Source organism: Oncorhynchus kisutch, linkage group LG18 (genome assembly GCF_002021735.2).
Source record: "Oncorhynchus kisutch isolate 150728-3 linkage group LG18, Okis_V2, whole genome shotgun sequence".
In the NCBI taxonomy this organism is placed as follows: Eukaryota; Metazoa; Chordata; class Actinopteri; order Salmoniformes; family Salmonidae; genus Oncorhynchus; species Oncorhynchus kisutch.
In genome coordinates, this window is record NC_034191.2 from 7,041,224 (window position 1) to 7,061,512 (window position 20,289).

The 20,289-nt window shown below is 46.1% G+C and overlaps 1 protein-coding gene across 4 annotated transcripts; it reads right to left on the reverse strand.

Annotated features, from left to right (window-relative positions):
- Positions 1-8,221: 8,221 nt before the first annotated feature.
- Positions 8,222-17,462, reverse strand: LOC109881371 (P2Y purinoceptor 13). 4 transcript variants are annotated; one of them, XM_031796704.1, is made up of 7 exons: positions 17,053-17,443; positions 16,362-16,398; positions 11,363-11,562; positions 10,865-11,254; positions 10,294-10,725; positions 9,778-9,814; positions 8,222-9,053 (listed from the first exon to the last, which is right to left on the reverse strand). In XM_031796704.1, the coding sequence occupies exons 3-6, from the start codon at positions 11,543-11,545 to the stop codon at positions 9,794-9,796; spliced, it is 1,026 nt and encodes a 341-aa protein (XP_031652564.1). In that variant the 5' UTR covers positions 11,546-11,562; positions 16,362-16,398; positions 17,053-17,443; the 3' UTR covers positions 8,222-9,053; positions 9,778-9,793. The 4 variants fall into 4 exon arrangements, with proteins under 4 accessions (XP_031652564.1, XP_031652563.1, XP_020329110.1 ...); XM_031796703.1 differs by lacking the exon at positions 8,222-9,053 and having other exon boundaries at positions 9,566-9,814; XM_020473521.2 differs by lacking the exon at positions 8,222-9,053 and having other exon boundaries at positions 9,566-10,725; positions 17,053-17,462.
- Positions 17,463-20,289: the final 2,827 nt, after the last annotated feature.

Here is a 20,289-nt window from a genome sequence, read left to right on the forward strand (position 1 = left end):
TGTTAGATATTAATGAAACCAAGGATATCAGCTCTGATAACATGGTCTTATTAATGAAGCCAAAGATAAATATAATAATTTCATTGATGTAAATTCAAATTTCCTGAAATGTACCTGAAATTTGTCATTTACTATTATATTAAGCAATTTAACAACCTAATATAGCAATTTATCTAATTCCAAAATAAGATTATTTAAAAAAAAATGTATTTTTATTTGAACGTTCGCTGTCTTCCTAAAAAAAAAATCACGACCACTTTGTTCGTTATCCGTCTTCTCTCAGTCATGTTCCGTTGTTCTTTTCAGAAACATGGTTGACTGACGATACAACGATTCTTTATGACACGTCTACCTTGTTATAATGCTGTTCACCACTGTAGCGCATCAAGAGTGGGAGAAGGTGGGTCTATTTTTGTTCATAAACATTTTAAATTCTTTGTAAGAGAGGAGCTCACACTTAAATCTTATAACATTTATTGTTGAATCTTTTTTTTCTTTTTTCTAGAAATTCCCTCCTGTTACAACTTAAAAAAAAAAAACTATTTGGATACGTCTATCTGCCACCCAATTCTGACATTGGTAATTTAATTGATATCCTCACATCCACCTTCCATTTTATTAATAATGAAGATAACATGTGTTTTCTATTGGGTGATGTACAACATACATTTACAGTGGGGCAAAAAAAGTATTTAGTCAGCCACCAATTGTGCAAGTTCTCCCAATTAAAAAAGATGAGAGGCCTGTAATTTTCATCATAGGTACACTTCAACTATGACAGACAAAATGAGAAGAAAAAAAATACAGAAAATCACATTTGTAGGATTTTTTATGAATTTATTTGCAAATTATGGTGGAAAATACGTATGGTACCATTAATTCTCTATCAGATAGAGGTACTATACTCTGGAATTCTTGTCTTCACATTGATGAAACCTCATCTCTCAATAACTTCAAGCGAAGACTGGGGGTCAGCCTGATGAACCAAACTACTCAGTAATCTCCTCCATGAAGACTGGGGGTCAGTCTGATGAACCAAACTACTCAGTAATCTCCTCCATGAAGACTGTGGGTCAGTCTGATGAACCAAACTACTCAGTAATCTCCTCCATGAAGACTGGGGGTCAGTCTGATGAACCAAACTACTCAGTAATCTCCTCCATGAAGACTGGGGGTCAGTCTGATGAACCAAACTACTCAGTAATCTCCTCCATGAAGACTGGGGGTCAGTCTGATGAACCAAACTACTCAGTAATCTCCTCCATGAAGACTGGGGGTCAGCCTGATGAACCAAACTACTCAGTAATCTCCTCCATGAAGACTGGGGGTCAGTGTGATGAACCAAACTACTCAGTAATCTCCTCCATGAAGACTGGGGGTCAGTCTGAAGAACCAAACTACTCAGTAATCTCCTCCATGAAGACTGGGGGTCAGTCTGATGAACCAAACTACTCAGTAATCTCCTCCATGAAGACTGTGGGTCAGTCTGAAGAACCAAACTACTCAGTAATCTCCTCCATGAAGACTGGGGGTCAGTCTGATGAACCAAACTACTCAGTAATCTCCTCCATGAAGACTGTGGGTCAGTCTGAAGAACCAAACTACTCAGTAATCTCCTCCATGAAGACTGGGGGTCAGTCTGATGAACCAAACTACTCAGTAATCTCCTCCATGAAGACTGTGGGTCAGTCTGAAGAACCAAACTACTCAGTAATCTCCTCCATGAAGACTGGGGGTCAGTCTGATGAACCAAACTACTCAGTAATCTCCTCCATGAAGACTGGGGGTCAGTCTGAAGAACCAAACTACTCAGTAATCTCCTCCATGAAGACTGGGGGTCAGTCTGAAGAACCAAACTACTCAGTAATCTCCTCCATGAAGACTGGGGGTCAGCCTGATGAACCAAACTACTCAGTAATCTCCTCCATGAAGACTGGGGGTCAGTGTGATGAACCAAACTACTCAGTAATCTCCTCCATGAAGACTGGGGGTCAGTCTGATGAACCAAACTACTCAGTAATCTCCTCCATGAAGACTGTGGGTCAGTCTGAAGAACCAAACTACTCAGTAATCTCCTCCATGAAGACTGGGGGTCAGTCTGATGAACCAAACTACTCAGTAATCTCCTCCATGAAGACTGGGGGTCAGCCTGATGAACCAAACTACTCAGTAATCTCCTCCATGAAGACTGTGGGTCAGTCTGAAGAACCAAACTACTCAGTAATCTCCTCCATGAAGACTGGGGGTCAGTCTGATGAACCAAACTACTCAGTAATCTCCTCCATGAAGACTGTGGGTCAGTCTGAAGAACCAAACTACTCAGTAATCTCCTCTATATAGCCTAACTCTCACATACTCACATCCAAACACACATTGAAACCAAACATATACTGTTTTTTTTTTTATGATTGCTGATCGGTTCATTTGTATATTTTATAATTAGTAGATTGTGTTTTAACAAACCTTTTTTCTTACGTATTGTATATAGTTTTACAATTGTAGATACAGTGGGGAGAACAAGTATTTGATACACTGCCGATTTTGCAGGTTTTCCTACTTACAAAGCATGTAGAGGTCTGTAATTTTTATCATAGGTACAGTACACTTTAACTGTGAGAGACGGAATCTAAAACAAAAATCCAGAAAATCACATTGTATGATTTTTAAGTAATTCATTTGCATTTTATTGCATGACATAAGTATTTGATCACCTACCAACCAGTAAGAATTCCGTCTCTCACAGACCTGTTAGTTTTTCTTTAAAAAGCCCTCCTGTTCTCCACTCATTACCTGTATTAACTGCACCTGTTTGAACTCGTTACCTGTATAAAAGACACCTGTCCACACACTCAATCAAACAGAGCTGTGTAAGGACATCAGGGATAAAATTGTAGACCTGCACAAGGCTGGGATGGGCTACAGGACAATAGGCAAGCAGCTTGGTGAGAAGGCAACAACTGTTGGCGCAATTATTAGAAAATGGAAGAAGTTCAAGATGACTGTCAATCACCCTCGGTCTGGGGCTCCATGCAAGATCTCACCTCGTGGGGCATCAATGATCATGAGGAAGGTGAGGGATCAGCCCAGAACTACACGGCAGGACCTGGTCAATGACCTGAAGAGAGCTGGGACCACAGTCTCAAAGAAAATCCTTAGTAACACACTACGCTGTCATGGATTAAAATCCTGCAGCGCACGCAAGGTCCCCCTGCTCAAGCCAGTGCATGTCCAGGCCCGTCTGAAGTTTGTCAATGACCATCTGGATGATCCAGAGGAGGAATGGGAGACGGTCATGTGGTCTGATGAGACAAAAATAGAGCTTTTTGGTCCAAACTCCACTCGCCGTGTTTGGAGGAAGAAGAAGGATTAGTACAACCCCAAGAACACCATCCCAACCGTGAAGCATGGAGGTGGAAACATCATTATTTGGGGATGCTTTTCTGCAAAGGGGACAGGACGACTGCACCGTATTGAGGGGAGGATGGATGGGGCCATGTATCGCGAGATCTTGGCCAACAACCTCCTTCCCTTAGTAAGGGCGTTGAAGATGGGTCGTGGCTGGGTCTTCCAGCATGACAACGATCCAAAACACACAGCCAGGGCAACTAAGGAGTGGCTCCGTAAGAAGCATCTCAAGGTCCTGGAGTGGCCTAGACAGTCTCCAGACCTGAACCCAATAGAACATCTTTGGAGGGAGCTGAAAGTCCGTATTGACCAGCGACAGCCCTGAAACCTGAAGGATCTGGAGAAGGTCTGTATGGAGGAGTGGGCCAAAATCCCTGCTGCAGTATGTGCAAACCTGGTCAAGAACTACAGGAAACGTATGATCTCTGTAATTGCAAACAAAGGTTTCTGTACCAAATATTAAGTTCTGCTTTTCTGATGTATCAAATACTTATGTCATGCAATAAAATGCAAATAATTACTTAAAATCATACAATGTGATTTTCAGGATTTTTGTTTTAGATTCCGTCTCTCACAGTTGAAGTGTACCTATGATTAAAAAAAAGTTACAGACCTCTACATGCTTTGTAAGTAGGAAAACCTGCAAAAACCGGCAGTGTGTCAAATACTTGTTCTCCCCACTGTATACATTTTTTGGGTGTTGTGGTTTTCAAGCCCTTGGGCTTCCAACCTGCAAACACATTTTATTATTGATTTGTTTTTATCCGTATTGTTATGGATCACTTTTTTTTATTTGGGGACAATGAATACAACTTAAATATAGGCCGAGACCTGCCCTTTAATTACGGGTCTATCAATGAATACAATTTAAATATAGGCCGAGACCTGCCCTTTAATTACGGGACTATCAATGAATACAACTTAAATATAGTCCGAGACCTGCCCTTTAATTACGGGTCTATCAATGAATACAACTTAAATATAGTCCGAGACCTGCCCTTTAATTACGGGACTATCAATGAATACAACTTAAATATAGGCCGAGACCTGCCCTTTAATCACGGGACTATCAATGAATACAGTCTAAATATAGGCCGAGACCTGCCCCTTATTTACGGGACTATCAATGAATACAACTTAAATATAGGCCGAGACCTGCCCTTTAATTACGGGACTATCAATGAATACAGTCTAAATATAGGCCGAGACCTGCCCTTTAATTACGGGTCTATCAATGAATACAACTTAAATATAGGCCGAGACCTGCCCTTTAATTACAGGACTATCAATGAATACAACTTAAATATAGGCAGAGACCTGCCCTTTAATTACGGGACTATCAATGAATACAACTTAAATATAGGCCGAGACCTGCCCTTTAATTACGGGACTATCAATGAATACAGTCTAAATATAGGCCGAAACCTGCCCTTTAATTACAGGACTATCAATGAATACAGTCTAAATATAGGCAGAGACCTGCCCTTTAATTACAGGACTATCAATGAATACAACTTAAATATAGGCCGAGACCTGACCTTTAATTACGGGACTATCAATGAATACAACTTAAATATAGGCCAAGACCTGCCCTTTAATTACGGGACTATCAATGAATGCAACTTAAATATAGGCCGAGACCTGCCCTTTAATTACGGGACTATCAATGAATACAGTCTAAATATAGGCCGAGACCTGCCCCTTATTTACGGGACTATCAATGAATACAACTTAAATATAGGCCGAGACCTGCCCTTTAATTACGGGACTATCAATGAATACAGTCTAAATATAGGCCGAGACCTGCCCTTTAATTACAGGACTATCAATGAATACAACTTAAATATAGGCCGAGACCTGCCCTTTAATTACGGGACTATCAATGAATACAACTTAAATATAGGCAGAGACCTGCCCTTTAATTACGGGACTATCAATGAATACAACTTAAATATAGGCCGAGACCTGCCCTTTAATTACGGGACTATCAATGAATACAGTCTAAATATAGGCCGAAACCTGCCCTTTAATTACAGGACTATCAATGAATACAGTCTAAATATAGGCAGAGACCTGCCCTTTAATTACAGGACTATCAATGAATACAACTTAAATATAGGCCGAGACCTGCCCTTTAATTACAGGACTATCAATGAATACAACTTAAATATAGGCCGAGACCTGACCTTTAATTACGGGACTATCAATGAATACAGTCTAAATATAGGCCGAGACCTGCCCTTTAATTACGGGACTATCAATGAATACAGTCTAAATATAGGCAGAGACCTGCCCTTTAATTACGGGACTATCAATGAATACAACTTAAATATAGGCCGAGACCTGCCCTTTAATTACGGGACTATCAATGAATACAGTCTAAATATAGGCCGAGACCTGCACTTTAATCACGGGACTATCAATGAATACAGTCTAAATATAGGCCGAGACCTGCCCCTTATTTACGGGACTATCAATGAATACAACTTAAATATAGGCCGAAACCTGCCCCTTATTTACGGGACTGTCAATGAATGCAACTTAAATATAGGCCGAGACCTGCCCCTTATTTACAGGACTATCAATGAATGCAACTTAAATATAGGCCGAGACCTGCCCCTTATTTACGGGACTATCAATGAATGCAACTTAAATATAGGCCGAGACCTGCCCCTTATTTATGGGACTATCAATGAATGCAACTTAAATATAGGCCGAGACCTGCCCCTTATTTACGGGACTATCAATGAATGCAACTTAAATATAGGCCGAGACCTGCCCCTTATTTACGGGACTATCAATGAATACAGTCTAAATATAGGCCGAGACCTGCCCTTTAATTATGGGACTATCAATGAATACAACTTAAATATAGGCCGAGACCTGCCCTTTAATTACGGGACTATCAATGAATACAGTCTAAATATAGGCCGAGACCTGCCCTTTAATTACGTGACTATCAATGAATACAACTTAAATATAGGCCGAGACCTGCCCTTTAATTACAGGACTATCAATGAATACAACTTAAATATAGGCCGAGACCTGCCCTTTAATTACGGGACTATCAAGGAATACAGTCTAAATATTGGCCGAGACCTGCCCCTTATTTACGGGACTATCAATGAATACAACTTAAATATAGGCCGAGACCTGCCCTTTAATTACGGGACTATCAATGAATACAACTTAAATATAGGCCGAGACCTGCCCTTTAATTACGGGACTATCAATGAATACAACTTAAATATAGGCCGAGACCTGCCCTTTAATTACGGGACTATCAATGAATACAGTCTAAATATAGGCCGAGACCTGCCCTTTAATTACGGGACTATCAATGAATACAACTTAAATATAGGCCGTGATCTGCCCTTTAATTATGGGACTATCAATGAATACAGTCTAAATATAGGCCGAGACCTGCCCTCTAATTACGGGACTATCAATGAATACAACTTAAATATAGGCCGTGACCTGCCCCTTATTTACGGGACTATCAATGAATACAGTCTAAATATAGGCCGAGACCTGCCCCTTATTTACGGGACTATCAATGAATGCAACTTAAATATAGGCCGAGACCTGCCCTTTAATTACAGGACTATCAATGAATACAACTTAAATATAGGCCGAGACCTGCCCTTTAATTACAGGACTATCAATGAATACAACTTAAATATAGGCCGAAACCTGCCCTTTAATTACGGGACTATCAATGAATACAGTCTAAATATAGGCCGAGACCTGCCCTTTAATTACGGGACTATCAATGAATACAACTTAAATATAGGCTGAGACCTGCCCCTTATTTACGGGACTATCAATGAATACAACTTAAATATAGGCCGAAACCTGCCCTTTAATTACAGGACTATCAATGAATACAGTCTAAATATAGGCCGAGACCTGCCCTCTAATTACGGGACTATCAATGAATACAACTTCAATATAGGCCGAGACCTGCCCTTTAATTACAGGACTATCAATGAATACAACTTAAATATAGGCCGAGACCTGCCCCTTATTTACTGGACTATCAATGAATACAACTTAAATATAGGCCGAGACCTGCCCTTTAATTACAGGACTATCAATGAATACAGTCTAAATATAGGCCGAAACCTGCCCCTTATTTACGGGACTGTCAATGAATGCAACTTAAATATAGGCCGAGACCTGGCCCTTATTTACGGGACTATCAATGAATACAACTTAAATATAGGCCGAGACCTGCCCTTTAATTACGGGACTATCAATGAATACAACTTAAATATAGGCTGAGACCTGCCCTTTAATTACGGGACTATCAATGAATACAACTTAAGTATAGGCCGAGACCTGCCCTTTAATTACGGGACTATCAATGAATACAGTCTAAATATAGCCCGAGACCTGCGCTTTAATCACGGGACTATCAATGAATACAACTTAAATATAGGCCGAGACCTGCCCCTTATTTACGGGACTATCAATGAGTACACCTTAAATATAGGCCGAGACCTGCCCTTTAATTACGGGACTATCAATGAATACATTCTAAATATAGGCCGAAACCTGCCCCTTATTTACGGGACTGTCAATGAATGCAACTTAAATATAGGCTGAGACCTGGCCCTTATTTACGGGACTATCAATGAATACAACTTAAATATAGGCCGAGACCTGCCCTTTAATTACAGGACTATCAATGAATACAACTTAAATATAGGCCGAAACCTGCCCTTTAATTACGGGACTATCAATGAATACAGTCTAAATATAGGCCAAGACCTGCCCTCTAATTACGGGACTATCAATGAATACAACTTAAATATAGGCCGAGACCTGCCCTTTAATTACGGGACTATCAATGAATACAACTTAAATATAGGCCGAGACCTGCCCTTTAATTACGGGACTATCAATGAATAAAACTTAAATATAGGCAGAGACCTGCCCTTTAATTACAGGACTATCAATGAATACAACTTAAATATAGGCCGAGACCTGCCCTTTAATTACGGGACTATCAAGGAATACAGTCTAAATATTGGCCCAGACCTGCCCTTTAATTACGGGACTATCAATGAATACAACTTTAATATAGGCCGAGACCCTGCCCTTTAATTACAGGACTATCAATGAATACAACTTAAATATAGGCTGAGACCTGCCCCTTATTTACGGGACTATCAATGAATACACCTTAAATATAGGCCGAGACCTGCCCTTTAATTACGGGACTATCAATGAATACAATCTAAATATAGGCCGAGACCTGCCTCTTATTTACAGGACTATCAATGAATAGCAAGACTTCATTCCCTGCTAATGTGATTACTCTGTCACACAGTTTGGGACTGGGCTAATCTTCACATTTTGTTGAACATTTTGTAGGACGACTCTCTCTTTCTGCATATTGGATCACTTTCAATGAACTCTGTCAACTGTCTCTCTGGGATGGGCTTCTCTGGGACCAGACATGAGATCATCGCCGTATTTCCCAGCATGATGCTGTTCCATAAGGAGGTCAATGGAGTGATGTACCGAGTCCCCGCCATGCTGTCCCTCTCCAACTCCTTCCTGGCCTTCTGTGAGGAGATACTCAGCTCCTCAGACACCCAGGCTCACCTTCTGGTCATGCGCAAGGGCACCTTCTACAGGAACTATGTAGAGGTCGGTACAGGTCACAGACTTAGGTTAGGACACAGTTATAACAGGTGTCCTAATACTTTCTCAAACTTCTACCCTCCCTCCCTGCCTCTACCCTCCCTACCTTTCTTTACCCTCCCTACCTTTCTTTACCCTCCCTCCCTGTCTCTACCCTCCCTCCCTCCCTCTACCCTCCCTCCCTCCCTATCTCTACGTTCCCTCCCTCTACCCTCCCTCCCTCCCTCCCTCCCTCCCTCCCTCCCTCCCTCCCTCCCTCCCTCCCTCCCTCCCTCCCTCCCTCCCTCCCTCCCTCCCTCCCTCCCTATCTCTACCCTCCCTCCCTCCCTCCCTCCCTCCCTCCCTCCCTCCCTCCCTCCCTCCCTGTCTCTACCCTCCCGCCCACCCTCCCTCCCTCCCTCCCTCCCTCCCTCCCTCCCTCCCTCCCTCCCTCCCTGTCTCTACCCTCCCGTTCCAGTTATTTCTGGATTGCTGTAAATGCCCATATACACCACTATATTCTCAAACGTAACTTTGAATCTTTATTAAACCAACCATTCTTCCCCTTCAGTATTTGTGTACAGATTGGACTTTGCATGAAATGTGTATGTCGTGTGTGTTAATGTGTTTTTGTACAACATTTAGATCGTAAATGTATTTTATCTCATGTGACTGTATCGCCCCATTCGATACACACAAAGAACATTATATTTTTTTCATGCATGTAATTGTCACACTCACTTTTATCTGAAAGCGCTCAGTCAAGTTGTTTTCCTTTCTGGTGAAATGAATGAAGAAGGAAGGTACAGTTAGGAGAAGATTAGAGAAAGGGAAGTGAGAGCTCGACAGTAAGCTACGCTGAGGAAAAAGACAATGACTTGACGGACACATTCGCCTGGATTGTCTCTTGTGGATGATTTTTAACATGATATTTGGAAAAACTCCCGAGGCAGTTTGGTTATCTAATGTCACACCAGCCATTTTGTTTCAGAATGCTCTTCAACACAATGGGCTATCGCAGAGGTGATGTGGGAACACTGCTGTTTATAGCCTATTAGACCTGCAACATTGTCTTAGTCAAAAGAGCCACTTATCCAAAGATGTTTTGAAGGCTTTACTCTGGTCACAATCTGTCCAGGGGTTAACATCAGGCCAAGTTACATCTACAATTCAACAGGCTGGGGGAAAATAAACTACAAAATAATGTACATGGTTGTGCTTCTAGGCCAAGCTGACATCCAGCATTCTGTTATTCACCATCTGTGACATCTCCAAATGTGTAGAGGTTGCCGTGGGCGACTCCAAAGCACCCTGGGGGTGGGGCTTGCGATTGAGCACGTCTGTCAATCTTTTCCGGAACACCCTGCACAGGAACACATAGATCAGCGGGTCCAGACACACGTTAGTGGCACAGAGCCAGAGAGTGGTCTCCTTGGCAACGTAGAGCGCGTTCTGCGCCCAGCAGTGGTTGGCTGTTTTTCGGGTCTGGGTAAGAGTGTAGGGCACTCTGGCGAAATGAAAAGGGGCGAAACAAATGAAAAACACCACCACCACCACAAAGACTTTGGCTTTGGTCCTGCGGCTGGCCGCGTTGGAGCCACTACGTGAGGCTTTGTAGGACTCATAGACTTTACGACTGATGAAGGTGTAACACAACAGCATCAGAGCCAGTGTTCCCCAAAACACCACCTGGGAAGAGGAGGAGAAAATGTATTGAAGAACAGAGACAACCTCTATAAATACTGCCCCTTGGTTAGCCAGGTTAACATACTACCGCCAGGATACCATTCAGTGTAATGGTGCCGACGAACAAGAATGTAGCCCGTACCTGGCAGAAGTAGTTGAAGCCCTCGTGCCACAGCATACCGGCCTGACCCTTTAGAGAGGTACACTTCAGCCGACCAGGAGAACCCGATGGTGTACGGTCACTCAGAATGGTATTGGGCAGAGCCAGAGACACCATCACAGCCCAGACGGCCACACTCAAGGCCTGTCCCACCCCGACCCTCTGGAGGGCGCACTTCCCAAAGGGCCTGACTATCTTGAGGTAGCGGTCCAGGCTGATGAGCCCCAGGAGCAGGATGCTGATGTACATGGTGGTGTAGAAGAGGACGGCGGAGTAGCGACAGTAGAACGCACGCAGACGCCAGGAGCCCACGTCGGTGTCCGCAAGGACCTTCACTGGGATGGACAGGGTCATCAGCAGGTCTGCGACCACCTGTTGACGGACAGGCCATCACGTCAGTCATCAGTCGTTATTGTTCAACCATTTCTGGCAGTCGGACTAAATTTGTTTATCACAGAAAATAAATGCTGGTTCCCTTACTACGTTCTTCAGGTAGACCACGAAGGTGGTGGTGCTACGGATGTTGAAGAAGATCCATGCAGCCAGGCAGTTGAGTACCAGCGCAAACAGGAAGAGGGCGCTGTAGAGACAGGGAAAGACCACCCCCGTCACGCTGGTGTCACGCACACACTTCAGAGACAGGTTTGATTGGCTGCCGTTCATCCTCACGCCCAGCAGTACTATGGAGAGAAACAGAATAAAAATGATTGGATGAATAGTAAACAGTAAGGCCTCTATTTCCCCATAGCAACACAACATGCATTCTCCAAAAAAGAGAGGGAGAGAGAGAAACAGAGAGAATAGAGTGAGAAAGAGAGAGAGCGATAGAGACAACCACTGCACCGAAGCAGAACCCGAGACAGAGCTGCATTTCCTGGCAAAATGTAAAAAATATAAAACAATTAGAGAGGGTCATTTCAATTACTTTTATTATTAATGACCATTAATAACCTGCCACACATCCACCCACTAACACACATCCACCCACTAACACACATCCACCCACTAACACACATCCACCCACTAACACACATCCACCCACTAACACACATCCACCCACTAACACACCAGCCACCCACTAACACACAGCCACCCACTAACACACATCCACCCACTAACACACATCCACCCACTAACACACAGCCACCCACTAACACACATCCACCCACTAACACACATCCACCCACTAACACACATCCACCCACTAACACACATCCACCCACTAACACACAGCCCACTAGTAACACACATCCACCCACTAACACACAGCCACCCACTAACACACATCCACCCACTAACACACAGCCACCCACTAACACACATCCACCCACTAACACACAGCCACCCACTAACACACATCCACCCACTACACATCCACCAACACATCCACCCACTAACACACATCCACCCACTAACACACATCCACCCACTAACACACATCCACCCACTAACACACATCCACCCACTAACACACATCCACCCACTAACACACATCCACCCACTAACACACATCCACCCACTAACACACAGCCACCCACTAACACACATCCACCCACTAACACACAGCCACCCACTAACACACAGCCACCACTAACACACATCCACCCACTAACACACAGCCACCCACTAACACACAGCCACCCACTAACACACAGCCACCCACTAACACACATCCACCCACTAACACACAGCCACCCACTAACACACAGCCACCCACTAACACACATCCACCCACTAACACACAGCCACCCACTAACACACAGCCACCCACTAACACACAGCCACCCACTAACACACATCCACCCACTAACACACAGCCACCCACTAACACACATCCACCCACTAACACACAATCCACCCACTAACACACATCCACCCACTAACACACATCCACCCACTAACACACATCCACCCACTAACACACATCCACCCACTAACACACATCCACCCACTAACACACATCCACCCACTAACACCCACTAACACACAGCCACCCACTAACACACATCCACCCACTAACACACAGCCACCCACTAACACACATCCACCCACTAACACACATCCACCCACTAACACACAGCCACCCACTAACACACATCCACCCACTAACACACATCCACCCACTAACACACAGCCACCCACTAACACACAGCCACCCACTAACACACAGCCACCCACTAACACACATCCACCCACTAACACACAGCCACCCACTAAACACACAGCCACCCACTAACACACATCCACCCACTAACACACAGCCACCCACTAACACACAGCCACCCACTAACACACATCCACCCACTAACACACATCCACCCACTAACACACAGCCACCCACTAACACACATCCACCCACTAACACACATCCACCCACTAACACACATCCACCCACTAACACCATCCACCCACTAACACACATCCACCCACTAACACCCAGCCACCCACTAACACACAGCCACCCACTAACACACAGCCACCCACTAACACCCAGCCACCCACTAACACACAGCCACCCACTAACACACATCCACCCACTAACACACAGCCACCCACTAACACACATCCACCCACTAACACACAGCCACCCACTAACACACATCCACCCACTAACACACAGCCACCCACTAACACACATCCACCCACTAACACACAGCCACCCACTAACACACATCCACCCACTAACACACAGCCACCCACTAACACACATCCACCCACTAACACACAGCCCACTAGTAACACACATCCACCCACTAACACACAGCCACCCACTAACACACATCCACCCACTAACACACAGCCACCCACTAACACACATCCACCCACTAACACACAGCCTCCCACTAACACACATCCACCCACTAACACACAGCCCACTAGTAACACACATCAACCACTAACACACAGCCACCCACTAACACACAGCCACCCACTAACACACAGCCACCCACTAACACACAGCCACCCACTAACACACAGCCACCCACTAACACACATCCACCCACTAACACACAGCCACCCACTAACACACATCCACCCACTAACACACAGCCACCCACTAACACACATCCACCCACTAACACACAGCCCACTAGTAACACACATCCAACCACTAACACACAGCCCACTAGTAACACACATCCAACCACTAACACACAGCCACCCACTAACACACATCCACCCACTAACACACAGCCACCCACTAACACACATCCACCCACTAACACACAGCCCACTAGTAACACACATCCAACCACTAACACACAGCCACCCACTAACACACAGCCCACTAGTAACACACAGCCACCCAGCCACCCACTAACACACAGCCCACTAGTAACACACATCCAACCACTAACACACAGCCACCCACTAACACACAGCCCACTAGTAACACACAGCCACCCAGCCACCCACTAACACACAGCCCACTAGTAACATACAGCCACCCACTAACACACAGCCACCCACTAACACACAGCCCACTAGTAACACACAGCCACCCAGCCACCCACTAACACACAGCCCACTAGTAACACACAGCCACCCAGCCACCCACTAACACACAGCCCACTAGTAACACACAGCCACCCAGCCACCCACTAACACACAGCCCACTAGTAACACACAGCCACCCACTAACACACAGCCACCCACTAACACACAGCCCACTAGTAACACACAGCCACCCACTAACACACAGCCACCCACTAACACACAGCCACCCACTAGCCACCCACTAACACACAGCCACCCACTAACACACAGCCACCCACTAACACACAGCCACCCACTAACACACAGCCCACTAGTAACACACAGCCACCCAGCCACCCACTAACACACAGCCACCCACTAACACACAGCCACCCACTAACACACAGCCACCCACTAACACACAGCCACCCACTATCACACAGCCACCCACTAACACACAGCCACCCACTAACACACAGCCACCCACTAACACACAGCCACCCAGTAACACACAGCCACCCACAGCCACCCACAGCCACCCACTAACACACAGCCACCCACTAACACACAGCCACCCACTAACACACAGCCCACTAGTAACACACAGCCACCCACTAACACACAGCCCACTAGTAACACCCAGCCACCCACTAACACCCAGCCACCCACTAACACCCAGCCACCCACTAACACACAGCCACCCACTAACACACAGACCACTAGTAACACCCAGCCACGCACTAACACCCAGCCACCCACTAACACCCAGCCACCCACTAACACCCAGCCACCCACTAACACCCAGCCACCCACTAACACCCAGCCACCCACTAACACCCAGCCCACTAGTAACACCCAGCCACCCACTAACACCCAGCCACCCACTAACACCCAGCCACCCACTAACACCCAGCCACCCACTAACACCCAGCCACCCACTAACACACAGCCACCCACTAACACACAGCCCACTAGTAACACCCAGCCACCCACTAACACCCAGCCACCCACTAACACCCAGCCACCCACTAACACCCAGCCACCCACTAACACCCAGCCCACTAGTAACACCCAGCCACCCACTAACACCCAGCCACCCACTAACACCCAGCCACCCACTAACACCCAGCCCACTAGTAACACCCAGCCACCCACTAACACCCAGCCACCCACTAACACCCAGCCACCCACTAACACACAGCCACCCACTAACACCCAGCCACCCACTAACACCCAGCCACCCACTAACACCCAGCCCACTAGTAACACCCAGCCACCCACTAACACCCAGCCACCCACTAACACCCAGCCACCCACTAACACCCAGCCCACTAGTAACACCCAGCCACCCACTAACACCCAGCCACCCACTAACACCCAGCCACCCACTAACACACAGCCACCCACTAACACCCAGCCACCCACTAACACCCAGCCACCCACTAACAGGAAATGTGGATTATAATTAATGGACATTTTTGTCGGGGTTGATACATTTTTGTAAGGAAAAATCAAGTCTGACATTTCTAAGTACAAAGAACAAACTTCAGAAGCCTTTTCAAACCTCAAATACACTACAACTTTAAATTGTCATGCATTGCAAGAAAGTTCTCCTGTGACAGAGTGATCAAATTAAGATCCTACACTTTGTATAGGTCTGTTGAAATGCAGTTATTTCTGGATTGCTGTAACTGGCCATAAACACCACTATATTCTCACAAACGTAACTTTGTAATCTTTATTAAACCAACCTTTCTTTCTTCCCCTTCAGTATTTGTGTACAGATTGGTATTTGCATGTGTGCATGAGATGTATGTGTCGTGTGTGTGTGTGTGTGCGTGTGTGCGTGTGTGCGTGTGTGTGTGTGTGTGTGTGTGTGTGTTAATGTGCTTTTGAACAACATGTACATTGTAAATGTATTTTATCTCATGTGACTGTATCGCCCCATACGATACACACAAAGAACATTATATTTTTTCATGCATGTAATTGTCACACTCACTTTTATCTGAAAGCGCTCAGTCAAGTTGTTTTCCTTTCTGGTGAAATGAATGAAGAAGGAAGGTACAGTTAGGAGAAGATTAGAGAAAGGGAAGTGAGAGCTCGACAGTAAACTATGCTGAGGAAAAAGACTGAATGACTTGGTGAGCAAAGTCTCAAGTCAAACTCTAACTTAGTCATCGTTTTTTTTCCCCCATCAACGAAGTCTGTTTCTAGACCTTCCACTGAGTCCATAATAAACTGTACACCAGTGTAGTCCTGTCTACAGAGCGATACAATATATACCGATGATCGACAGTACATGAACAGTGGCGGTCCCTTCTTTACAGCCTCCATCTGTCTGTCTGTCTCTGTGTCTTTACACAGGGAATCCTAACCAGTTTAGAATGACATTCCGTGCAGTAACAGGTGCCATGGCAACCATGGCACATTTTTTTAGGAATGTTGGAACCCATGTAGGTGTTTGTAAGACTGATACTCAGAGGAGATGGATCCCTTTCAAATCGTGTTTCCACAACTTTATGAGAGATTTGAGTCAAAACACTCAATGAAGAAGTAAATTGATTTTATAAACAAGCTTGAATGTGTACTCTATCCCTGTGACAATTGTTATTCAATTGTTATGCAGAATTGTTATTAAACACTGTCAAACATATAAATGACATTAAATGCATTAATGAAAATGTCCTTACCCTCCTTTAAATGAAGCTTTGAATTTTGGAAAGAAAGTCACTGGAACAGACAATATGATGAACAGTCTTCGTTCTATATGAAGAAGTGAAATACCCCGAATTCAGCTGTTTTTCCTTCGAATCTTTCCACACCTACCAACAAAACGGTCTATTTGAGTGTACTGTACAGTATGTGATGCTCTTTTTGTACGGGTGTTCTCTTTATAGAGGTAGGGGTTTTGTTGTCGCAATCCCAAGGACTTTGCCAGTCTTACGCTGTGTGAATGAGCCGGTCTCTCCTCTCTTCCTGTTTAATGGTCCACTGAGAGGTTGGATGCCAGTCTCCCGGGTGCCAGTGTACATAAGTTTCACTAGGTGTTGAGCGGCGATGCAGCAATCAGGACTCACTGCCTGACTGATATCTTAAGAGACCTCCGGGCGCCGGACCCCCCCCCCAGTGTGAATGACAGTGTGAATGACAGTGTGCAGGGCAGTGTGCCTGACAGTGTGCAGGGCAGTGTGAATGACAGTGTGAATGACAGTGTGAATGACAGTGTGCAGGGCAGTGTGAATGACAGTGTGAATGACAGTGTAAATGACAGTGTGCAGGGCAGTGTGAATGACAGTGTGCAGGGCAGTGTGAATGACAGTGTGCAGGGCAGTGTGAATGACAGTGTGAATGACAGTGTGCAGGGCAGTGTGAATGACAGTGTGCAGGGCAGTGTGAAGGGCAGTGTCAATGACAGTGTGAATGACAGTGTGCCGGGCAGTGTGCCAGGCAGTGTGCCAGGCAGTGTGCCAGGCAGTGTGCCTGACAGTGTGCAGGGCAGTGTGAATGACAGTGTGAATGACAGTGTGAATGACAGTGTGCAGGGCAGTGTGAATGACAGTGTGAATGACAGTGTAAATGACAGTGTGCAGGGCAGTGTGAATGACAGTGTGCAGGGCAGTGTGAATGACAGTGTGCAGGGCAGTGTGAATGACAGTGTGAATGACAGTGTGCAGGGCAGTGTGAATGACAGTGTGCAGGGCAGTGTGAAGGGCAGTGTCAATGACAGTGTGAATGACAGTGTGCCGGGCAGTGTGCCAGGCAGTGTGCCTGACAGTGTGCAGGGCAGTGTGAATGACAGTGTGAATGACAGTGTGAATGACAGTGTGCAGGGCAGTGTGAATGACAGTGTGAATGACAGTGTAAATGACAGTGTGCAGGGCAGTGTGAATGACAGTGTGCAGGGCAGTGTGAATGACAGTGTGCAGGGCAGTGTGAATGACAGTGTGAATGACAGTGTGCAGGGCAGTGTGAATGACAGTGTGCAGGGCAGTGTGAAGGGCAGTGTCAATGACAGTGTGAATGACAGTGTGCCGGGCAGTGTGAATGACAGTGTGCAGGGCAGTGTGAATGACAGTGTGAATGACAGTGTGCAGGGCAGTGTGAATGACAGTGTGCAGTGCAGTGTGAATGACAGTGTGCAGGGCAGTGTGAAGGGCAGTGTGAATGACAGTGTGCAGGGCAGTGTGAATGACAGTGTGCAGGGCAGTGTGAATGACAGTGTGAATGACAGTGTGCAGGGCAGTGTGAATGACAGTGTGCAGGGCAGTGTGAAGGGCAGTGTCAATGACAGTGTGAATGACAGTGTGCCGGGCAGTGTGAATGACAGTGTGCAGGGCAGTGTGAATGACAGTGTGAATGACAGTGTGCAGGGCAGTGTGAATGACAGTGTGCAGTGCAGTGTGAATGACAGTGTGAATGACAGTGTGAATGACAGTGTGAATGACAGTGTGCAGGGCAGTGTGAGTGACAGAGTGCAGGGCAGTGTGAATGACAGTGTGCAGGGCAGTGTGAATGACAGTGTGCAGGGCAGTGTGAATGACAGAGTGCAGGGCAGTGTGAATGACAGTGTGAATGACAGTGTGCAGGGCAGTGTGAATGACAGTGTGCAGGGCAGTGTGAATGACAGTGTGCAGGGCAGTGTGAATGACAGTGTGCAGGGCAGTGTGCAGGGCAGTGTGAATGACAGTGTGCAGGGCAGTGTGAATGACAGTGTGCAGGGCAGTGTGCAGGGCAGTGTGAATGACAGTGTGCAGGGCAGTGTGAATGACAGTGTGAATGACAGTGTGCAGGGCAGTGTGAATGACAGAGTGAATGACAGTGTGCAGGGCAGTGTGAATGACAGAGTGCAGGGCAGTGTGAATGATAGTGTGAATGACAGTGTGCAGGGCAGTGTGAATGACAGTGTGCAGGGCAGTGTGAATGACAGTGTGCAGGGCAGTGTGAATGACAGTGTGCAGGGCAGTGTGAATGACAGTGTGCAGGACAGTGTGCATGACAGAGTGCACGGCAGTGTGAATGACAATCTGTGGGACAGTGTGAATGACAGTGTGAATGACAGAGTGCAGTGTGAATGACAGTGTGCAGGGCAGTGTGCAGGGCAGTGTGAATGACAGTGTGCAGGGCAGTGTGAATGACAGTGTGACTGACAGTGTGCAGGGCAGTGTGAATGACAGTGTGCAGGGCAGTGTGACTGACAGTGTGCAGGGCAGTGTGAATGACAGTGTGCAGGGCAGTGTGAATGACAGTGTGACTGACAGTGTGCAGGGCAGTGTGAATGACAGTGTGAATGACAGTGTGCAGGGCAGTGTGAATGACAGTGTGACTGACAGTGTGCAGGGCAGTGTGAATGACAGAGTGCAGGGCAGTGTGCATGACAGTGTGTGGGACAGTGTGAATGGCAGTGTGAATGACAGTGTGCAGGGCAGTGTGCATGACAGTGTGTGGGACAGTGTGAATAGCAGTGTGAATGACAGTGTGCAGGGCAGTGTGAATGACAGTGTGTGGGACAGTGTGAATGGCAGTGTGAATGACAGTGTGAATGACAGTGTGCAGGGCAGTGTGCAGGGCAGTGTGCAGGGCAGTGTGAATGACAGTGTGAATGACAGTGTGCAGGGCAGTGTGAATGACAGTGTGAATGACAGTGTGCAGGGCAGTGTGAATGACAGTGTGCAGGGCAGTGTGAATGACAGTGTGTATGACAGTGTGCAGGGCAGTGTGAATGACAGTGTGAATGACAGTGTGCAGGGCAGTGTGAATGACAGTGTGCAGTGCAGTGTGAATGACAGAGTGCAGGGCAGTGTGAATGACAGTGTGCAGGTCAGTGTGAATGACAGTGTGCAGGGCAGTGTGAAATGACAGTGTGCAGGGCAGTGTGAATGACAGAGTGCAGGGCAGTGTGCAGGGCAGTGTGAATGACAGTGTGAATG

Excerpts from the sequence above, each read along its gene's own strand:
- LOC109881371 (XM_020473521.2), bottom strand. The coding sequence starts at position 11,545 with ATGAACGGCAGCCAATCAAACCTGTCTCTGAAGTGTGTGCGTGACACC. Across the intron at positions 11,255-11,362 it reads TGGTCTACCTGAAGAACGTA|GTGGTCGCAGACCTGCTGAT; the intron begins GTAAGGGAACCA and ends GTCCGTCAACAG. Across the intron at positions 10,726-10,864 it reads GCTTCAACTACTTCTGCCAG|GTGGTGTTTTGGGGAACACT; the intron begins GTACGGGCTACA and ends TCCTCTTCCCAG.